General features: G+C 44.2%; 1 protein-coding gene across 1 annotated transcript in view; it reads left to right on the top strand.

Annotated features, from left to right (window-relative positions):
- Positions 1 to 19,234, top strand: part of kbtbd12 (kelch repeat and BTB (POZ) domain containing 12) — a 37,823-nt gene extending 18,589 nt beyond the window's left edge. Inside the window, exons 4-5 of the mRNA XM_020512987.2 lie at positions 15,976 to 16,173; positions 18,787 to 19,234. Coding sequence (XP_020368576.2) covers positions 15,976 to 16,173; positions 18,787 to 18,956 — 368 coding nt within the window. The 3' untranslated portion in view covers positions 18,957 to 19,234. The remainder of the gene's footprint in view (positions 1 to 15,975; positions 16,174 to 18,786) is intronic.
- Positions 19,235 to 23,321: the final 4,087 nt, after the last annotated feature.

Raw genomic sequence — 23,321 nt, 5'->3', positions numbered from 1 at the left:
TTACTCATATGCTTCAGAGAAGGAAATCTTACCCAGTCTGGCCTACATTGTTCTTAATTGATCTCTGAAATGGCTGAGGTGGTCTCGCGATTCATGGGCCATTAGGATGGGCAACAGATGCTGGCCTTGCCTAAAATGTACTGGATGAATGAAAAATACAGCGTCACAGAACTGTGATGGCGCCAAAGTAGGCCATTCAGCCCACTGTGTCTGCACTGGTTCTGTTACCCGGTGCCAACCTGCTGCCTTTTCCCCTCATCCCTGTGTGCCATGTCCATCCCAATGCCCCTTTTGAATGGCTCAGTTGAACCTATCTCCAGGCAAATTCCATTTGTATGTACTGCTTCTGTGACTATCTGAGTAGGTCAGCCAGACGATTCAAAATGGTTGACTGGCATGAAACATGACAAGCCAGATGGTTTTGAGGTGAATTTTATGTTAGCTTTCAACATTGCATGCCAAGTTGCATCTGTCAACCACACTGAGCTGTTAGGTATTGGCTTAGATGTGAAAGCAATAAACACAACATACATGAGCATATGGCCAGATTGAATTATGTAGACAACTTGCATAAACTGAGCTTGTTTTCTTTTAGATGGGATGAGAAGCAATCTGATCTTGGAATGACTAGGAAGGCTGGGCCTGTATCCTCGGGGTTTGGAAGACTCAGAGGTGATAAGGGGTCTTGACTGGGTGGATATGGAAACGATGTTTCCTCTTGTGGGAGAATCTTGAACTAGGGGGTCACTGTTCAAATTATGGGCTGTGTTTTGTGTGATTTTCTTCAAGCCTTTAATGGTCTAGTGTGGATGAGCATAACAACTTTTGTGGTCAAATTAGAAGAGTCTTGTTGGGTACACAGGACTATTAGAATATGAGTCGGCCATTCAGCCCCTCAAGCCTGCTCCACCATTCAAAGAGATCACGGCAGATTTGTGGCCTAACTCCATTTACTTCCTTTGGACCCAGATCACCTGATACCCTTGCTCCATTAAAAATGTATCTATCTCAAATGTAAATTTAACAATTGAATTAGCATCAACAGCCATTTTGGGGAATAGAGCTCCAAACCTCTTCTACTCTTTGCATATAGAAGTCCTCCTAACGTCTCTCCTGAATGGACTGGCCCTAATTCTTAGACTGTGCCTCCTGCTTCTAGAATCTTCAACCAATGGAAATAGTTTATCGCTATCTGGTAATATTCCTGACAACCACAATTAGATCACCCCTTTTAACCTTCTAAATTCTAGAGGAGAAAAGGCCTAATCTGTCTAATCTCTCCTCATAATTTAACCCCTGAAGTCCAGGTATCATCCTTGTAAACTTGCGGTGAACTCCCTCCAGGGCCAAAACATACTTCCTAAGATGCGATGCACAGATCCTCTCACAGTGCTCTAAGTGGGGTCTAACCAGGGTGTTGTATAACTGCAGCACAACGTCTGCATCCTTATACTTTGGATATGAAGGCCAGCATTCCATTAGCCACCTTGACTATTCTCAATGAGCTGTGCACTTGAACCCCCAAATCTCATTGGACATCCACTGTATTTAACTTTATTCCTTCTAAAATTTACCCTGATCTATCCTTTCTTAATCCAAAATGGTTAACCTCACACTTATATTAAAATCCACCTGCCTCAGCTTTGCCCATTCACCTAATTTATCAATATCTTGCTGTACTTTTATACTGTTGTTAACACTGTCTACAATGCTGCCCAATGTTGTGTCGTCAGCAAATTTGGACGTTTGACTTTGTATGCCATTATCCAAGTCATTAATGAATATTGTGAATAATTGAGGCTCCAACACAACTCACTGAGGGACACCACTGGTCACATCCTGCCAATTTGCGCACTTACCCATTATTCCAAAGCTCTGTTTCCTACCACTCAACCAATTTCCTATCCATGTAAGTAATTTGCCCTCGATTCTGTGGAGCTTCTACCTTAGCTAACAGTCTCTTGAGTGGGACTTTATCAAAAGCTTTCTGGAATTCCAAATAAACAACAACCATTGACTTATTTCTGTCCACTACCTTTGACAACTCTTCAAAAAAAATTCTACGAGGTTTGTCAGGCATAACCTACCCTTATGAATCAATCCTGACTCTAATTAACTGAAATTTTTTGAGTTAACAGTTAGCCTATCCTTGATTATAGACTCCAACAATTTACCCACCACTGATGCCAGGCTAACTGGTCTGTGGTCCCCTGGTTTCGCTTAAACCTTCTTAGAGTCGTGGAGTCATACAACACAGAAACAAACTCTTTGGTCCAACTCATCTGCACCGACCAGACATCCCAACCTGACCTAGTTCCATTTGCCAGCATTTGGCCCATATCCCTCTGAATCCTTCCTATTCCTATACCCATCCAGATGCCTTTTAAATGCTGTAATTGTACCAGGCTCCACCACTTCCTCTGGCAGCTCATTCCATACACGCACCACCCTCTGCATGAAAACGTTCCCCCTTAGGTACCTTTTAAATCTTTCCTTTCTCACCTCCAGCCTTGGCGACATCCTTGTAAATCTTTTCTGCACCCTCTCAAGTTTAATAATTTCCTTCCTATGGAAGAGTGACAAGAGTGGAATGACATGAGCAAACTTCCTATCCAGAGGTACAACTCCTGAATACAGGGAACTTTGAAAGATTGTGGTTAGAGCATCAGCAATGTGCTTTCCCATCGACTTTAACACCCACCGGGTCCTGGGGATCTGTCACTCTTCAGTTCCCCATTAATTTCTCCATTACTCAGTTTATTCAGACCCTGGCCCTGATCTTCTGTTAATTTCTTCGAGTCTTCCAGCAAGCTGTTCTCCTTTTCAGTTGTGAACACAGAATCAAAATAATCATTCAGCATGCCTGCCATGTGCCCACAGTCATTGACAATATCCCCAATCTCAGCGTTCGGTGGACTGATAGGACCCTTAACCAGCTGCTTTCCCTTACACAACAATAAAATCTCTTCTTATTGCCTATGTCCATTTCAAGTTTCCTTTCCTAAACTTTTTAGCCACTCTTATTAGCTGCTTTGTAGTCCCTTGTTGGTCTTTCTATTTGTCCCACTCTGTGAGATGAGAGCTCTGTGCATTTTTATACACCCAGTCTTTTAATTTTATGCTGTCCCTTACCTTCTTAGATGTCCATGGCTATAAGCAACATGACATTTATTGCACTACTGCAACTGTTTGCAGACAATGTGAGTATGCAGAGACTGGTAGGAGCACACTAACCTCAGGCCTGTCTTCCACCAGCTCCTCCTTTACTCTGATCTAGTCCCCGACATTACCACAATGGTTGGTGCTCACTGCATGCAACTGAGTTCTCAGACCCACATCCCACAGTCAACTGAAGCCCTCATGTGGTCAGATAAGGACTCCTTTAGGCCATGAGCCTCCTGCTGTTAGGATTAACCCTGCCGGAGTTGGGTTTGTTGCTGTGCAGTGCGCCTAACTGCTCGACCTGGAATTCCAGGCAATAGTCCAATGATGGCCTTACCAATGCCGGATTGTCTGATATTGCTGGGCTTTCCCTATGAGAAGCATTATGGGTTTTTCACTGGTTCTCCAACCAGCTACTAACATCAATGCAACAAGTAACATTTACTGCAACAACCACAACATTCAAAGATCCAATCCTCATGAGAATTTAGAGACTGATCCATGTAACTTATTTTGAACTTCTATATTTTTGGACTTACCTTATTTCTAATCTGGGACTGTTTTCACTAGAGAGTACAAGGTTAAGGGGTGACCTTATAGAGGTGTATAAAGTCATGAGGGGTACAGATAAAGTGAGTGGCAAGTGTTTTTTTTTCGCTAGGGTAGGAGATTTCAAGACTAGGGGGCATACTTTTAAGGTGAGAAGAGAAAGATTTAGAAAAAACATGAAGAACAAATTTTTTTTGCACAGACAATGGTTTGGAATGAACTTCCAGAGGAAGTGATGGATGTGGGTTCAGTTAAAACATTTAAAAGATGTTTAGATAAGTTTATTAATAAAAAAAAAATGTTTGGAGGGACATGAGCCAAGCACAGGTAGGTGGGACTAGTTTAGTTTGGAAATATGGTTGATATGGATAGGTTGGATTGAAGGGCCTGTTTCTGTGCTGTATGACTTTAGAATCCCAACAGTGTGGAAGCAGGCTATTTGGCCCATTGAGTCCACAGTGAACTCCACGGAGCATCCCATCTGGACCCTATGCCTGTAATCTTGCAGGTAATATAGCATGGCCAATCCGACTGACCTGCACATCCTTGGACTGTGGGAGGAAACCAGAGCACCTGGAGGAAACCCATGCAGACACAGGGAGAATGTGCAAACTCCTCATAGACCATCACCTGAGGCTGGAATTGAACCCAGGTGCTGTAAGGCAGCAGTACTAACCACTGAGCTACTGTGCACCCCACCCCCCCAACCCATGGACTATCTGATTGGTGGCAGTGCACTGCCTCAAACAACCCTTACCCAGTGCCTCCTGGTAGAGGAGGGAAATACCACTAGATGCCAGACATGATCATCTGTAAAAACGCACGCTCCACTGTGCACTTGAAGGAAAAGAGAAGAATAATGGAATAAAGTTTCAGCTAAAAGGCAGGGTCCCTCAGTACTGGCACGGGCATGTTAGCTTAGAGTTTGTGCTCATGACCCATGACCTCTGACATGACAAAGTAGCACTGAGTCCAGGGTGACACATATAAGATGGTGGGAGGGGGTTTGGTAAGGCAGAGCTTGGGGGTATGTCAGAGATGGTGTCCCAATGGTCCAAACAGTGAGGGTGCTGGAGGAGGAATCTTGTGGGGAATGGGGGCCTCTGGATTGATAAAGAACAAAGAGAGAAGAGGAAAACGCAGCATAAGAAAAGTTGTTGACACAGGGATAATTTGGAAGCTGGAGATGAAATAAAGGTCACCCATTAAACAATTAAGCCTTCTTGTGAAGGATATTCATTGAAAGTTTTACTGTGTCTTTCTAGAATTCAGCAACTGTGATAATCTGTACAGTTCCCACTTGATGAAGCGCCTTAATGTATTTATAATGGTTCCCACCAGATTAAAGCGCATTGCTTGTAACAGGGACCTCACACTTGGAGGTTATCCAAAAGTATCTCAATTGCCTTGGCATTTATCGAACAATCAAAGCCTTTTTTCACTTTGATTTCTTCACAAAACACGTTATGTCCTGGGAAAGAAATAAAAACACAGTCAAGTACAGTTGAGTTGAATGCAGCTGTCAAGAACAGAACTGTCCTGTGTGACATCTGTAGGCAAATTGCAAATAACGAAGTCTTCCTATAAATGCGGCTGCAAATTGAACCAGGGCGAACATTGTCAGCTGATTTGCAGCAAAAATCATCAGTATTTATGAAAGTAAGTTTGGGAAGGGGTTACCAATTATATATAGAATCTCCACGTTGTTTGTTAAAAATTTATTCTTAATCATGGCTTCAAAAGCCATGGAAACGAAAATCAAGATTATAGAAACATCTGTTCAACATCTGCAGAAGAAGGAAAGTTCCAGTGTAAAAAGCATACTGCAGAGCTGGAGAAGGTGAAAAATCAAAGAGTAGAATTACACTAGAACTGAGACTCCTATAAGATTGGAACTGGCTGCAGGCTCCTTTCTCTACAAAAAAGAAAGGCTGAGGAGTGGCCTGATAGAGTTCTTTAAGATTATGAAATGGTTTGACAGCATAGACATTGAAGTACAATGTGGTTTGTGAAGAAATCAAAGCGGAAAAATACTTTGATTGTTCGGGAAATGCTAAGCCAATTGAAATTATCCACTTTGGTAGCAAAAACAGGAAGGCAATTGTTTGGGAAAGAGGGAAGTGCAATGAGACCTGGGTGTCCCTGTACACCAGACACTGAAGGTAAACATTGCAGGAGCAGCAGGCAGGGAAGAAGGCAAATGGATTTGAGTACAAGAGCAGGGATATGTTGCTGCAATTGTATAGGGCCTTGGTGAGACCACACCTGGAATATCATGTACAGTTTTAGTCTCCTTATCTGAGGAAGGATTTTTTTTTCCCTATTCATTTTGTGGGATGTGGGTGTTGCTGGCTGGCCAGCATTTCTTGTCGGGATGTCCTGGTTATGGAAGGAATGCAACAAATGTTTACCAGGCTGATTCCTGGGATGGTAGGACTGACATATGAAGACACTCTGGATCAGTTAGGATCATGATTGCTAGAGTTTAGAAAAACGACAGCGGGGGATGGAAATCTCATAAAACCTATAAAATTCTAACAGGACATGACAGGGTAAGAACAGGAAGGAGGTTTCCCATGACCGGGGAGTCCAGTAGCAAGGGTCACCAACTAAGGATATGGGTGGGTGGTTTTGGACTGAGATGAAGGGAAATTTCTTCACCGAGAGAATGGTGAGCCTGTGGAATTCACTGCCACAGAAAGCCGTGGAGACCAAACATCGAACGTTTTCAGGAAGGAGTTAGATAAAGTTCTTAGGGTTAAAGAGATCAAAAGGAATAGGGAGAAGGCAGGAACAGGGGATTGAGATGGATGACGGAACAGGCTCAAAAGGCCGAATGGCCTGCTTCTGCACCAATTTTCCGTGTTTCTTTGTAGAGAAGTTACTCCTGCTTGTGTGTAAGATCAGAATTAAGGGCTATAAATGTAACAACAAACCATCAAGTACAGACCCAGAGTCCTCGACTGTTAGTCCTTCATCCCTGGGATCATTCCTGTAAACCTACTGTGAACTCTCTCCAATGCCAGCGCATCCTTCCCTAGAAAAGGGACCTAAAACTACTCACGATATTTCAAATGCGGTCTGACCGGAGCCTAATACAGCCTCAGCTGTATATCCCTGATCTTGTCTTCTAGCCCTTTTGAAATGAACGCTAACATTGCATTTGCCTTCCTAACTAGCAACTGAACCTGCATATTAAATCACCAGATGACAAAAGCCTCCTCCCTTCCTTCCTTTCTTGTTTATTCATGACCCTCCATGCCCTAGTTATCTGCAGCAGCTCCAAACCACCCCCCCCCCCCCCCCCCCCCCCCCACCCCCCCCCACCCCCGGTAACCACAAAGGGTCTGGCAGAGAGTCAGAGTTCACTGCCAATGGAGTGCCACACTGTCAGGGCAATCTCCTTGAGGAAGCTCAGTGACCGAGCCTCCGTGGTTTTCTGGTATGGAGAATTCCAAAGGTTTACAATCTTCCTGGGTAAAGGAAATTCTCCTAAAATTTCATTCCTAAAAGGTCAAAGGTGATTGTATCCCTCCATTTTAGATGTTCCAGTCAGTGGGGAGCATGTAATCCTGTCACAGCCTCTAAGAATACTATATACTTCAGTCAGATCACCTCCCGTTTTCCTAAAACTCCAGCAAATACGGTCCTGTTTTCCTCAATCTTCCTGCATGGGACAACCTACTTATCCAGGGAATTGTTCAGTTAAGCCCACGGAGATAAACTGGATGAGGTGATCAATGCATAAAGAAGTAGGCTGGAAGAGGACTTTGAAAGAGGGGAGAGAAATAATGATAAGGAGAAGATTATGATATGAATCAATTGGAAGACTTGAGTGTGATGACATTGGGCTACAGAAGGTAAGCATGGTGAGGCTAAAGAGGGAAAATTAAGGCAAAACATTGAGGGTGGTTTGAGTGCAGTGCTTTTTGCACAATGCAGGCTGTAGGGTTCTGAATTAATTTGCAATTTGCTCACCCATAGCACTGAAAATAGGAGCAGGAGTAGGCCATTCAGCCCTTCAAGTTTGCTCTACCATTCAGTAGGATCATAGCTGATTACCCAAAATTCCAACGGGGCAGCATGGTTAGCACTGCTGCATCACAGCACCAAGGTCCTGGGTTTGATTCTGGACTTAGGTGACTGTGTGGAGTTTGCACGTTCTTCCCATTCTTCAGTATCACAATCTAAAGGTGTGCAGATTAGGTGGGTTGGCCGTGGGCGGCGTGGTGGCTCAGTGGTTAGCACTGCTGCCTCACAGCGCCAGGGACCCAGGTTCAATTCTACCCTCAGATGACTGTCTGTTGGAGTTTGCACATTCTCTCCATGTCTGTGTGGGTTTCCTCTGGGTGCTTGGGTTTCCTCCCACAGTCCAAAGGTGGCTAGGCAGGCTAAGTGGATTGGCCATGCTAAATTGCCTGTAGTGTTCAGGATGTGTAGAGTAGGGGGTAGGGGGTAGGGTCTGAGTGGGATGCTCCAAGGGTCAGTGTGGATTTGTTGGGCTGAAGGGCCTATTTCCACACTGTAGGGATTCTGTGATTCTTTGAAAATGCCCTGAGTGTGCAGGTTAAGTGGATTGACCATGGGAAATGTGAGGTCAGAAAGCAAGATGGGACTGACACTGGACAACACCTCGTGAGTTCCCTACAGCAGACTTAACTCATTCAATTCTTATAACTGTTCTACACTTTTAAACTTAAATTACTGTCTAGCCTCAAATAACACTGATCTTGCTAACGTTGATCTTGCCTAGCACATGCCCTGTGCTGTGTAACCTGCATGCCTATGTCTAAGTCTTTTTGATCTCTACATCCTTTGCTTTCTATGATCTGCCTGTATCGCTTGTAAACAAAGCTTTTCACGTGATAATAAATCAGTCAATTAATCAACATTACAGAAATAGGGTGGGATGCTCTTTGGAAGGTCGGTGTGAACTCGATGGGTGAATGGCCTACTGTTGGGATTCTGTGATCCTAACTCAGTCCCTGTCCCTGCTTTCTCCCCATATCCTTTGACATCCTTATGACATATGAAAGTAATTTACAGCCAATGAATAGTGGAGAGGCTTCAACGAGAGAGTTCAGGTACTGGAGGAATAGACCGAAGGTGTTATGTTTTGAAAGGCCTTTCCATATTCAAGCCTTGCTCTCCCTTGTGCAGGGATCCCCACATTACTGATGGGTAGGATGTGGTTGATGTCCTGTGGCTCCCCAATTAGAAATGAAACACGTACAATGAACTGTTCAATTCAACAGATACTGGGCAAGCTGTGCCTGCAATTCAGATTAACATAAAGCTGAGGCAATAGAGAAAAGGCTGCAGAGATGTTGGGAGCCAAACTGTTGACGGGCAGCTTACAAACTGTGATCTAAATCTGCACAGTCCTGCTCTGCTGTTGAGATTGAATCAAACTAGTTAATGTGCGTGAATATTGAATTGATCACGCCTGCCAGACTGGCTGGATTCAGACAATCTGTGTGTGATGTGACATGACAACAAAATCACTTTGACACAACCTGCCGAATACTAGCATCATTTCAGCTGTCATAATCGCTTTTAGTTCATCGTGTACCCAACTGCTTCGATTCAGGGACACTGCAGGCAGTGCAGGAAGGGAAATAGTTTTGTAAAGTATCAGTCTGTTCTATTTCCTCACCCTTCCCCAGGTCCAACTTTATCTTTCAAACAGTAGCTGGCTTGAAGAAGAAAGAAAATGAAAGACCTGTATTTATTTGGTGCCTTTTATGACTTCAGGATAATCAAAAGTACTTTACAGTCTGTGAATACTGTTTGAAGCACAATAATGCAGCAGCCAGTTTGCACACGGAAAAATCACATAATATTTGTGAGATAAAAGACCACATATCATTTTCCAGCGATATTAATTGATGGATGAACATTGAGTGTGGACTTGGGGAGAATTCTGCTTTTCTTTTGACATAGCTCTAATCCTGTGTGCCACTTGAGAGGATGTAAACAGACAGTTTAACATCACCTCTGACAATGGAGTAGTCCCTGAGGAAGTCTTAGTTCATATCAGGACTCGAGTCATTGTAAAGGATCTTAAAACCCACAACCTTCTGACTCAACAGCAGCTCCTTAAGAAATACGTCATTCTCCGTTGGTCTAATTGATAGAATCCTGGTGGCTTACGAAAATACAAATTGCAAAATCTCTGAATTGTTGCAGTGCAGATACCAGACAGCTTCTATCCCCTAGTGCCAATCTTCTGCCTTTTCCCCACATGCTTTCACACCCTCATTCCTATACAAATAATAATCTGGTGCTCCCCTTGAATTCCGTGGTTGAACCTGTCTCCACCACTTTTCCAGGCTGTGCATTCCAGACCCTAAATACTCGCTGTGTGAAAATGATTTTTTTTCCTCATATCACTCTTGCTTTGTTTGCACATCACTTCAAGTGTACGCCCTCTCATTCTTGTTTCTTTTACGAATGGAGTATGGCAGAAACCAATCTCCACTTCTGAACTCGAATCCTCTTGCAGTGAACGCCAGTGTACCACTTGCCTTCCTAATGGCCTGCTGCATCTGCCTGTCTACTTTCAAAGCCACTTTGTACATCCACACTTGCCAACGTATCACATTAAAAATTACTCTTCCTTTCAAAGTGTCTAACTTGAACCCATAATACCTGCTTTAGGGAGGTAACCACCTTATCCTTTAGGCCCCTGGGACTGGGTGTGAAAGGCTAGACAGCATGTTCCTGTCCTAACCTTTATTCTATTCTTCATTGCTGAATGGAGAGTGCAATATATTCTCAGTCTGATGAGCATTGAAACTAAAGATGCAGATCAGGGCAGTTTGAGAGGAGTGCTATGGAGAAAATTAGCTGCACGGATGTGGAGATGCTGAGTTACACAAATTCTTAATGAGGGCAGCAGGGAGCTTTAAAAGTGAGAAACTCTGGCGCCTAATTCCCACGATGTCTCAACCATTCCAATGCTCACTGCAGGCACCTCGACCTCACCGAATCATCCACCTTTCACCTGGAGGTGATGTGCTTCCCACCACTTTTGAAATAGCAATTAGTTTTCCAACATCAGGTTGTGGATAATTTAGAACTATCTCCCATTTGATCGATGCAATCCTGATGGAAACTCCAACCCATAAGACTGCTAGCAACTAGAGTCAGCTGTTTGGTCATTTGCAATTCCTCTGACCTTGAATATGGTTGATCAAGCCCTAATTCCCTGATAATATCCTTTTAAATCCCTTAATACTGAAAACTACATTACCCTTTGTCTTGAATACACTCACTGACTCAGTGTCCACATTTTCTGACTCGAGAAATCAAAAGATTCACAACACTTTGCACGAAGAAGCCTCTTCTCACCTCTGCCCAACTCCTTAAACCACGATGTTTGATCCCATGTTTTAGATTCCACAGCTGGGGAATCATTGTCTCAGCATCAACCCCTTACACAAACTCCGAGTGACTGAGAATGTCAACAATTGCAATCCTCATCAAATCCTGCTCAAAGAGCACCCTCTCCTGGACATCCTCTGCAGACTCCCCTTTGTGGTCTGATTGTATGCTATCTGCTCGAGCCCTCCAGCATCTCCCATTGCAACTTTCTGTTCTGCTGCAGAGATTTAATCCTGCTATGCAGGCCAAGACTCTTGGTGCAGTACTGAAGGAGTGCTTCAATGTTGAAGATGCTGTCTTTATAATCAGACTTCAAACCAAGGCCCCGTCGGCCGTTCCAGGCAATCTTTCTACAACAATCTTTCAAAGGAAAGGATGGGAGTTCTCCATTTATTAAATGTGGCACAGTGGCTCAGTGGTTAGCACTGCTGGCTCACACAGCGCCAGGGACCCGGGTTTGATTCCACCCTCGGGGACTGTCTGTGTGGAGTTTGCATGTTTTCTCCATGTCAGTGTGGTTTTCCTCTGGGTACTCTGCTTTCCTCCCACATATGTGCAGGCTAGGGTGGATTGGCCATGTCAAATTGCCCATAGTGTCCAGGGATGTGCAGGTTAGGTGGGTTAGCCATGGGAAATGTGGGGTTATAGGGACCAGATAGGGGCTGGATGGGATGCTCTTTGGAGGGTCAGTGCAGTCTCATAAGGAGCAGGAGTAGGCCATCTGGCCCCTCGAGCCTGCTCCACCATTCGATAAGATCATGGCTGATCCTTTCATGGACTCAGGTCCACTTACTCGCCCGCTCACCATAGCCCTTAATTCCTTTCCTGTTCAAAAATCGATCTTTTCCCTAAAAGCATTCAATGAAGTAGCCTCAACGGCTTCACTGGGCAGGCAATTCCACAGATTCACAACCCTTTGGGTGAAAAAGTTCCTCCTCAGCTCAGTCCTAAATCTGGTCCCCCCTTATTTTGAGGCTATACCCCCTAGTTCTAGTTTCACCTGCCAGTGGAAACATCCTCCCTGCTTCTATCTTACCTATTCCCTTCATAATTTTATGTTCCTATAAGATACCGAAACACGAGGCTGAATGGATTCACTGAAGCAGTACATTTGTTGAATTTTGATGTTCCTATTTGTGGGAGCTTGCTGTGTGAAAATTACCTGCTGTATTTTTTTCCTGACTCCTCCCTAGACGTACTGCAATTGGCTACAATACATTTCCTGGTGATTGTGTAAGGTTTTCGCTATACCCATCTCCCCTCTTCTCAGATTCCAATGTTGGACATTTTCCACTTGATGGCACAGCCTCTGGCTATCTCCTTCTCTCTTCTCCTCTTGTCCAGCGTAAGAACCTATACAAGGGTCTTTTCATGTGGGGAAGCTGTTTCACTGGGGCCACTATTACAATTGGACAAAATCTTACAAAGCTGGGTGTGCCCAAGCCTGACAATGGGGTGACTGAGATACCTTGGGTCGATTCACTGCCACCAGACCTTCTGGTTGGTGTTAGTCTAAGTTACTGGTACCAAGTTGGGAAAGAATGTCCACATAAACCCTTCAATAGAAAATAGTCATAAAGTCATTGAGGTTTACAGCACAGAAAAAGGCCCTTCAGCCCATCAAGTGAGGCTTGATCTTGATCACCAGTAAAGGTTTATTATATAGTGGGGAGGTGATGGCCTAGTGGTATTATCGCTGAACTGTTAATCCAGCGACTCAGATAATGTTCTGGGGACCCGGGTTCAAATCCTGCCATGGCAGATGGTGGAATTTGAATTCAATAAATATCTGGAATTAAGAATCTAATGATCGTGAATCCATTGCCGATTGTCAGGGAAAAATCCATCTGGTTTAGGGCATCCTTACCTGGTCTGGGCTACATGTGACTCCAGACCCACAGCAATGTGGTTGACTCTTAGCTGCCCGATGGGCAATAAATGCTGCCTAGCCAGCAATGCCCTCATCCTGTGAATGAATAAAGGATATATTAGTTAATAGCTAGTGATATCTCAGATACGCAATTGCCTCTTATGACAGATAGGCTCAACTTAAGAGTAAGCATTCATTACTGTTAGCTACATTGACTTCAAACTAGAATGACATGCTGGTTGACTGCTCCCAGGAGCAGTTTTATATTTTGATGAGTGGAGCTTATTTTGTGATGTTAATTAACCCTTACAGGTGTGAACTGTATTAAAGAAAAGTTACCATGTGGTCGTGGCTGACCCAGAAACTTTTCCCCTCTCTTAAAGCTCACTATGAGGTGAAAAGATTTGCAAGTTGATGATCTACCTGTTTGGCTGCATTCTGAATGTGTGTTTCTTGACCATTGAGGCCTAGGGTAGGACTTGAACCCAGTGCTCTGGTTACTGACCATAGAATAGATACAATCCCTACAGTGTGGAAGCAGGCCATTTGGCTCCATACCAACCCTCGGAAGAGCATCCCACCCAGAGCCACCCCTTACCCTATAACCCCACATTTCCCATGGCTAATCCACGTAGCCTCCACATCTCTGGATACTATGGACAATTTAGCATGGCCAATCTATTTAGCACACGCAACTTTGGACTGTGGAAGGAAACCAGGGCACTCAAAGCAGACATGGGGAGAATGTACAAACAATTACCCGAGGGTGGAATCGAGCCTAGGTCCCTGGTGCTGTGAGGCAGCAGTGCTAACCACTGAGCCACTCCACTGCACCAAAAAACACTGCCCTTGTACTGTGGATGGACAAAGAACACACTCACTTCCTCGCTGATTTCAGGGGAGACACTAAGTTCCAGGAATAACAGAGAAACATAGAATAAAGGAGCAGGAGCAGGCCATTCGGCCCTTTGAGCCATTCCTCCAACTCAGTAACTTGTTCTCACTTTCCCCCATGCCCTCTTTTTCCTTCCCTAGACTCTTTGATATCAAAAGGAATCATTATTTTTTCTGTACCAACACTTTGATTTACAAAGCTAAAATCATAAATGAACATTCACTTTTTTTTATTCACTTGTGGGATGACTGGCCCAGCATTTATTGCCCGTCCCTAGTTGTCCCTGAGAAGGTGGTGATGAGCTGCCTTCTTGAACCACTATAGTCCATGTGCTGCAGGTAGACCCACAATGCCCTTAGGGAGGGAATTCCAGGATTTTGACCTAGCAACACGGCAATATCTGAGTGTATTTGATGAACGGTTTACGCAGCTAATGAACAAGTGATTGAGGAAGGGCAGGCTGTAGTAATGAATTAACCAACTCAAAGATGAATTGTTCAAACCTTTCGTTCATGTATATTGAAGAAGGTCTGGTCTCCTACCTTAACTCCAATTTCCAGCCCTGTCCCCATATCTCTAAGCTGCCTTAATATCCTTTAACTGTTAATATTAGCAACTAATGGTATATACATACCAGGGAAATAGAGGAAAATAACTTTAAACATGGCCACAGGGCTCATCTGAGTCCCACAGAGCTCAGTCATCTCCAAGTTGGAGGCCAAGGTATGTTTCTGGGATGACGATTTACAATAGATAAGTGCTTCTCTGTACCTGCTGTTTCACTGCGAAATGTAGATAGTTGATAATTGATATAAGAAAACATTCTTATTTCCAAGTCTGGCAGTGTTGTAGATCCATACAGCATTGAAAAAGGCCATTTGATCTATCATGTCTCTGCTAGCTTCCGTAGCTTCCCTCCCTTCCACTTTTAACATAGCTGTGAACATTTCTCATTTTCAAGTCTTTTATCCAATTCCCTTTTGAAAGTTACTATTTTATTTACTTCCCCTGTCCTTCAGACAGAGCGTTCTAGATCATATCAACTTGCTGCCTCATGAAATAAAATCTGAAATTGCTGGAGAAGCTCAGCAGGTCTGGCAGCATTCATGGATGGAAAGCAGAGTTAACGTTTTGGGTCCTGTGACATTTCCTCAGAACAGACTGTAGCTAGGAAAAGGTTGGTATGTATGCTAGAGAAGGGGAGGGGTAGTGGGAAAGTGTAAACAATAGGTAGAGATAGAGCCCAAAGAGAGAGGAACACAGTTGGGCAGACAATAGAATGGGTGATGGTCAGCCTGGGAGAATTAATAACTGCTAATGGGGATTACTAGTGGCTGAAAATGGGTTGTTTGTAGTAGCAGCCCTTGTGAGGACTTCTGCATAAAACCAACCTTTTCCTAGCTATCATCAATTCCGAAGAAGGGTCACTGGACTTGGAAGCTAAATCTGCTTTCTCTCCACAGATGCTGTCAGACCCGCTGAGCTTTTCCAACAATTGCTGCTTTTGTATCTTAACCTTGTGCCCATTTCTCATGGACCCCCATTGGAAACAGTTCGGCCTTAATTCATCTATGAAATTGCTTTGTGATTTTGAAAAGCCCTGTCAATCTCCTTTTAACCTTCTCTGCTGTCATGAGCAAGCCCCAAATACACCCATCCCTCCATATCACTGAATTCCCTCAATACAGTAGCTTTGTAATAAACCTGCTCCAAATTAAAAGGGTCAGCCACAGATTTGACTGAGTGATGGGAAGCCGAGATTACTGGTCAATGGATCTTTTTCAGGATGGGGGGAGTTTGTGGTTCATCTGTGATGCTGCCAGTCCTGCTGAGTTTCTCTGTCAATTTCTGTTTTTGTTTCAGATTTGCAGCATCTGCCATTCTTTGTGTTATTTTAGATTTGTTTATTTCAATGGGCTGAATGGCTTCTTCTGTGCCCCCCACAGTTGTATTTTTAGGTGTAATTTAGAGGTCTTTGGACTAATTTGGAAGTCTTTAATTTTCATAAGACCATAAGACACAGGAGCAGAAATTAGGCCATTCGGCCCACCAAGTCTGCTCCACCATTCAATCATGGCTGATAAGTTCCTCAACCCCATTCTCCTGCTTTCAGGGGGGATAGGCTGTAGCGGACCAGACCGAGGCCAGGCCAGGAGGTGTTTGGATGCTGTGGAAATCTATAACCCGGATGGAGATTTCTGGAGGGCAGGACCTCCGTTGCCGACCCCAATACTGTCACTACGAACCAACTCCACCAACGCTGGGGTGGTAGACGGAAAGCTGTACGTTTGTGGAGCGTTCCGGGGAGCAGGTACGGACTGATTCAGTGGTCTAATTACTCGACTGGCTCTGAGCTGATCAGATAAGAGAAAACATTGATATTGAGCCAGAGAAGGCAAACGTTCAGACACTTCGTCAAAGATATTAGGTTTAAACAGCATTGGAAAGGCTGTAACCACCAGAGAAATTTCAGCAGGCCTGGCAGCATCTGTGGAGAGAGGTACAGAGTTAATGTTTCAAGTCTGGTATGACTCTTCTTCAGAACTGAAAGGGATTGGAAAATAGGTTTGGCCTTTAAAAAAAAGGAAGTTTTCTAATCAACCTGATCAGAGATGTTATTGCGCACCTCTGGACGAGTGGAACTTGAAGGTGGATCTCCTGACTCAGACGTAGGGCCCCTACCACTGTGTCCCAAGAGTACTCCATAAAAATAATGGATTGTGTGGCAGAGTACAAGGGCAGGGGGTGATGGGAGTGAGCACTGTTAGCAGAGAAAGCTGCCTGGTTCTTTTGAAAGCGGCAGAGGAGGAGCAAGAGAGAAGGTGTTGCAGTTGTGCAAAAGACAAAGGGATTGTTAGTAGTGGAGAGTAAAAAATAGAGACATCGAAAGGGTGTAAATTAAAGTGGGAAGGGGAGAGAATTATTTCTTGTTACCAAGTGCAAAGTAAACGTCATACAAATACGCCATGGTTGTGAGGGAGGGGATGGGTGGAGAATATAAGAAAAATCGAGGGCAGACACAAACCAGTCAGTATTGAATTCAATATTGAGACCTCAAGGCTGCAGTAGCTGATCCAGGATAGAAGTGTTAGCATGGGAACAGAAAGGCTAGTGGCCATATGGCATGGTGACTCAGTGGTTAGCGCTGCTGCCTCACTGTGCCAGGGACCTGGGTTCGATTCCACCCTCAGGCAACTGTCTGTGTGGAGTTTGCACATTCTCCCCGTGTCTGCGTGGGTTTCTTCCTGGTGCTCCAGTTTCCTCCCACTGTCCAAAGATGTGCAGGTTAGGTGGATTGCCCCATAGTGTCTAGGGGTGTGGGACATGCAGGGCTACAGGGATAGGGGAGTGGGTCTAGCTGGGATGCTCTTTGGTGGATCAATGTGGACTTGATGGGCTGAATGGCCTGCTTCCACATTGTCGGGATTTGGCCAAAAATATTGGTTTTAAACAGAGCCTCAAAGGCAGATAGAGAGGAGGTGACGTTTTGAGAGGGCGTTGCAGACTTTAGAGCTGAGGTCAGCGTTTCTCTAACTTTTTTCTTCCATGACTGCATGAGGCCCCGGTGAGAGCCGAGAGATTGGGAATATAACCATCTTAATGCAGTTGTACCCATGTGGCTACCATTGTTCCCAAAATTCCAGCAGGCAATCCTACTTGGGGTCCCAGCCCCTTCGCAGGGAAACCCTGGCTTTGGCTGAAGCGATGGCCAAACAATAATAGGGAAGGTTAAAAAATTTCCAAAGAGCCATATTGGAATCGAAACGCTAACTCTGTTTCTCTCTCCAGTGATGCTGCCAGATCTGCTGAGTTTCTCCAGTACTTTCTGCCTTTATTTCAGATTTCAGGGTGTTTCGCTTTTATAATTAGTTAAAATTGGGAATGTAAGAGGTCAGAATCTGGGTGGTTGGAGGCTTGCAGGAATTCTGGGTAGTTGCAGAGATGGAGTGGTTTACAGAAGTAGGGAAGTGAGTGAGACCGGGGTGGGGTTGGGGGTCTTTGAACACACTGGGTTGAGAATTTTAAAATCCTGGTGGATCAGGATAGGGAGAGTAGGGGTTAATGGGTCAACAGGTCTCTGTGTGAGTTAGGATAAAGGCAGCAGAGTTATAGGCTGAGGTTGGAGCATGGAAGTCAGGCTGGTTGGAAAGGGTGGGAATGGTCAAGCCTGGGGATTGGCGGGGGGAAGCACAGATAAACACGGACGCTATTAATGCAGACAGTGAGAGCCTTGCGTTATGTAATTGTACAATTACATGTTGGGCAACATAGCCACTTCTCTACACAAAAGAGACTCGGAATAGAGTCATAGAGGTATACACCATGGAAACAGGCCCTTTGTCCCAACTTGCCCATGCTGCAACTTGCAGGAATTATTACAACTGCCATATCCAATAGAATATCTGAAAGCAAGTCCCTAAATTTGTACTACTCAGCCTGTTGACCATTGTGCTTAGCTGGCAGCATCTGTGGAGAGAGCAACAAAATTAAATTTCAAGTCAGGTTCTGAAGATTTTAAGGAGAAAGGTTTAAAAAGGACATGGGGGCAACTTTTTTCTGTACAGAGAGTCTTTCGTGTGTGGAATGAACTGCCAGAAAAAAGTGGTGGATGGGGATACAGTTATAACATTTAAAAGGCATTTGAATAAGTTCATGAATAGGAAAGGTTTGGAGGGATAAGGGCCAAATGCAGGCAGGTAGTTTAGTTTGGTAACATAGTCGGCATGGTCTGGTGGGACCGAAAGGTCTGTTTCCATGCTGTATGACTCTATAAGAATCAAACTCGACTCGAAACATTAACTCTGTTTCTCTATTCACAGATGCTGCTAAACCCGTTGAGTTTCTCTGGCATTCTCTGCCTGATTTCCAGAACCCACGGTACTTTGTTCTTATTCACTGCATTTAATTGTCTTCCTTTGTCTAGATCGACATGAAGTCATTGTCAAAGACATCTTGGAATTGGATCCTTGGGAGCATCGGTGGAACATAGTGGCCCACAATGTCCTCATGCATGACAGCTATGATGTCTGTCTGGTTGCAAGGCTCAACCCAAGGGACCTCATTCCTCCACTGTCAGACTTGGTGGACCAATGAGGAAAGGGTGGCACAGGTTATTGGGTGAGGGGAGGGGGGCTCTTTCAGCTTGGCTGTGGCTCAGCGGGTAGCACTTTCACCTCTGATTGTAAAGGTTGTAGGTTCAAGTCCTCCATCCAAAGCCCTGGACGTCAGATTGGCACTGAGATTGTCTGTGCGGTACTGTTGGAGGTGCTATCTTTCTGATGTTAAATTAAGACCTGGTCTGTCCTCTGAGCTGGATGTAAAATAACTGCTGGGGAGTATTCCCTGATGCTTTGGCCAACAATTTTGCCTCAACCGACATCATTAAATGTAGCTTTTATGGAGCTTATCACATTGTTGTTTGTTGGAGTTTGTGAAAATTGCATTCCTACATTTGAAAGAATATCTCATCAGATATTTTGGGGGTAGGATAAAAGACGTTACATAAATGTAAATCTTTCTTTCCTGTCTCTCAGAAATAAGAGCGAGAGAGTAACCCTGCTGATCTCTACTCTGGACCATTGATTTTCTCTTTGGCTTAAAATGTCATCATTTTGCTGCTAGATGCATTGGCCGAAGCATTATCAGACAATACAAACCTGGTCCAATTTGCCAGCCCTTGAACACAGTGGCATGAGCGATGTTTGAGTCCTACACTTGTCATCGATCACCCCTCTTAGTCGCTCCCTCCAGTTACTGATCACACCAATTTATTGAAATATGACTCAGGCCGCCTGACCTGACCCCACTCGTCCCTTATCCTGAATTCTCCTCAGCTGGGCTGAAGAAAATTGACTGAGATTCCCGTTGGTCATTGCTGTCCTGGGAACTTAAGGAGCAGAAGAGGGCCATTTGGCCCCTCGAGCCAGCTGCACCGTTCAATTCAAGACCATGGCTGATTTTCTAAATCAACTCCATGTTGTGAGAAACTACACCATTGTGCTGAGCTGTGCATCTGTCACCTTCTCCTTCACCTGTCCCGCCTCCATGTATGGTCAAATATTTGGCTCATGTTACTGGTGTGTTAATTCTATCGTGAAGATACAAAGGTGAAGGGCATTGTTTGGTTATATACTTAGATCACATAATGCAGAGTCCTCTGGTAAAGATTTTTGTCACAGGAGAACATCGTGGGGGCTGGGCTGCAGGATTTCCCTGACAAATGTCATCCGGAGTCAAGATTTTCTGAGTTTCCTTTAAAATTTCCATTTAAGGTACAGTGCCCTAAGGAGGTATTGCATTTTGTTTTCACTTTTTCCTCATTTTGTTATTTGGTTTTGTCAAAAGAGTATTTTGAGCACTTGTAGAGAGAGACTGTTCTGTGGCTGATGGGCATCGCAGGAGCTGGGATATATCAATGAAAATGACCTTTTCATCATGAGATTTGGGATTTGATCTTCAGTTATGGCGCCCCTTCAAGGAGTTGCAGCCTAACTACATTGATTCAATTTGGTCTAATTCAGGTTATATAAAACAGAGAGCAGCACAGGAATGGGCCCTTTAGACCTCGATGTTGTGCCAAATAATTGTTTACAATTTCCACAGATGATTTAGAGTTGGGGACCAAGTGTAGTTTGTCAAAGTTTGCAGATGACACTAAGATGAGTGGTGCAGCGAAGTGTGCAGAGGGATATAGATAGGTTAAGTGAGTGGGCAAGGGTCTGGCAGTTGGAGTACAATGATGGTAAATGTGAGGTCATCCATTTTGGGAGGGTAACAGCAAAATGGATTATTATTTAAATGGTAGAAAATTGCAACATGCTGCTGTGCAGGGGGACCTGGGTGTCCTTTTGCATGAATCACGAAAAGTTGGTTTGCAGGTGCAGCAGGTAATTAAGAAGGCAAATGGGTATTATCCTTCATTGCTGGAGGGATGGAGTTTAAAAACAGGGAGGCTATGTTACAGCTGTGTAGGGTACTGGTGAGGCTACACCTGGAGTACTGTGTACAGTTTTGGTCTCCTTACTTGAGAAAGGATGTGCTGGCACTGGAGTGGGTGCAGAGGAGGTTCACGAGGTTGATTCTAGAGTTGAGAGGGTTGGCTTATGAGGAGAGATTGAGTAGACTGGGGCTATACTCATTGGAATTTAGAAGAATGAGGGGCAATCTTATAGAAACATAAAATAATGAAGGGGATAGATAAGATAGAAGCAGGGAGGTTGTTTCCACTGTCAGGTGAAACTAGAACTAGGGGGCATAGCCTCAAAATAAGGGGGAGCAGATTTAAGACTGAAGGAGGAACTTCTTCACCCAAAGGGTTGTGAATCTGTGGAATTCCCTGCCCAGTGTGGCAGTTGAGGCTACCTCATTGAATGTTTTTAAGGCAAAGATAGTTAGATTTTTGAACAGTAAAGGAATTAAGGATTAGTGTGAGCGGGTGGGTAAGTGGAGCTGAGTCCATGAGAAGATCAGCCGTGATCTTATTGAATGGTGGAGCAGGTTTGATGGGCCAGATGGCCTCCTCCTGCTCCTATTTCTTATGAACATGATGTTGAATTAAACCAATCCCTTCTGCTTGCCCATGGTCCACATCCCTCCATTCCTTGCATATTCATGTGCTTGTCTAAAAGTCCCTTAAACGCCTCTGTCCTATCTGCCTCCACCACCACCCCTGGCAGTGTGTTCCACACTCCTGCCACTCTCTGTGTAAAAACACATGCCCCTCACATCTCCTTTGAACATTCCCCTCTCACCTTAAATGCATGCCACCTAGTTTTAGACATTACAACTCTGGGAATAAAATTCTGACCATCAATCCTATCTATACATCTCATAATTTTATAGACTTCTATCAAGTCTCCCCTCAGCCTCCGCCACTCCAGAGAAAACCATCTGAGTTTTTATAGCCTCTCCTTGTGCCTCATACCCTCTAATCCAGGCAGCATCCTGGTAAACCTCTCTAAAGCCACTTTTATCAAAATAATGTAAAGAGAGACCACTGGGACAGTTGGAGGAGACAGACATGTGTGATGTTGCATTTTTAAATAAGCCATAGGGCTGCTGTTTCATTCGAGAAAGATGACAGGTGGTGATTTAACTTGAGGGTTGCCAAGTGAGGGGAGATGTTGAGAAGGAGAATGCTTCATGGTAACCCCAACCATTGTAGGGAACTGAACCCACATTGTGGCGTCCCTTTATGTTGCAAACCAGCTAACTGAGCTCATGGACCCCCTACTTTTTAAATAAAGGAACTATTAAGAAAGGGATTTGTGTCAAATGTAATGCTTCGGAGTTTGACCTGGGATTTGTTTATCAACTAAGAAGACAAGGCCCATGCAGTGAGACCACGGAATTAGTTCCAAAGGAATGAAGAAACAGCTTGTATTGAAGTGTCCCAAAACACTTCAAAGGAGTAGTTTTAAAGTGGGATCACTGTTTCAGGAGAAAATCTGGGAACCAATTAATACACAGCAAACTCCAACAAACAAAAATTGGCATCAGTGGTCAGAGGATCCATTTCAGGGGAGGGTATGGCCTAGTGGTATTATCGCTGGACTGTTAATCCAGAGAGCCAGATAATGTTCTGGGGAATCCTGGTTCGAATCCCACCATAGCAGATGGTGGAATTTGAATTCAATAAAAATATCTGGAATTAAGAATCTAATGATGACTATGAGTCCATCGACGATTGTCGGGAAAACCCATCTGGTTCACTAATGTCCTTTAGGGAAGGAAACTGCCATCCTTACCTGGTCTGGCCTACATGTGACTCCAGACCCACAGCAAATGTGGTTGACTCTTAACTGCCCTCTGGGCAATTAGGGATGGGCAATAAATGCTGCCTAGCCAGCAATGCCCTCATCTTGTAAATGAATAAAAAAAAAATTAAATGTTGATTGAGGGTTTCTCATACATCTGCGTCAGTGAGGCCAACTCTCCTGCCTCCTTCAAAATAGTAGCTACAGGATTTTTAACATTTGCTGGAGAGGGCAGCTAGTGTCTTGGTTTAATGTCTCCTCTGAAGTCCCAATATAGATCATATGTTCATGTTTCAAAGTGGAACATGAAACCACAACTTTCTCACGAGATGAGATTGCAGTGCACTGAGTCACAGCTGTTACCGGTGTGGGCCAGCACCTTCAGGAGTGTAGGGGAAAGCAAGTGTACGTTTTTCAGTTTAAACCTGACCTGGGACACTGTTATGAGCTAGGGACGATTACCATCACCTTTTAAAATTTTAATTGAAAGTTATTCCACAGCTAAACATCACAACACATCCTGGGACATTGTCTCTGCCTGCGTTCTTACATCCCTCAATAAAACTGCTAAGAGCTTAAGTCCTTGTTTTTAATTAGTTGTTTGGTGGTACAGCATTTGAGAATCATTGAAGAAAGATAAAGGTTGTTGAAGCTTTCCGCCTTGCATTCATCAGGATAATTCCAAAGAAACAGGCATGTGAAG

This window comes from Rhincodon typus, chromosome 16 (assembly GCF_021869965.1).
Source record: "Rhincodon typus isolate 14 chromosome 16, sRhiTyp1.1, whole genome shotgun sequence".
Taxonomy (NCBI): domain Eukaryota; kingdom Metazoa; phylum Chordata; class Chondrichthyes; order Orectolobiformes; family Rhincodontidae; genus Rhincodon; species Rhincodon typus.
Note: the sequence above shows the minus strand (reverse complement) of the source record. Positions and strands in the feature narration are given on the sequence as shown.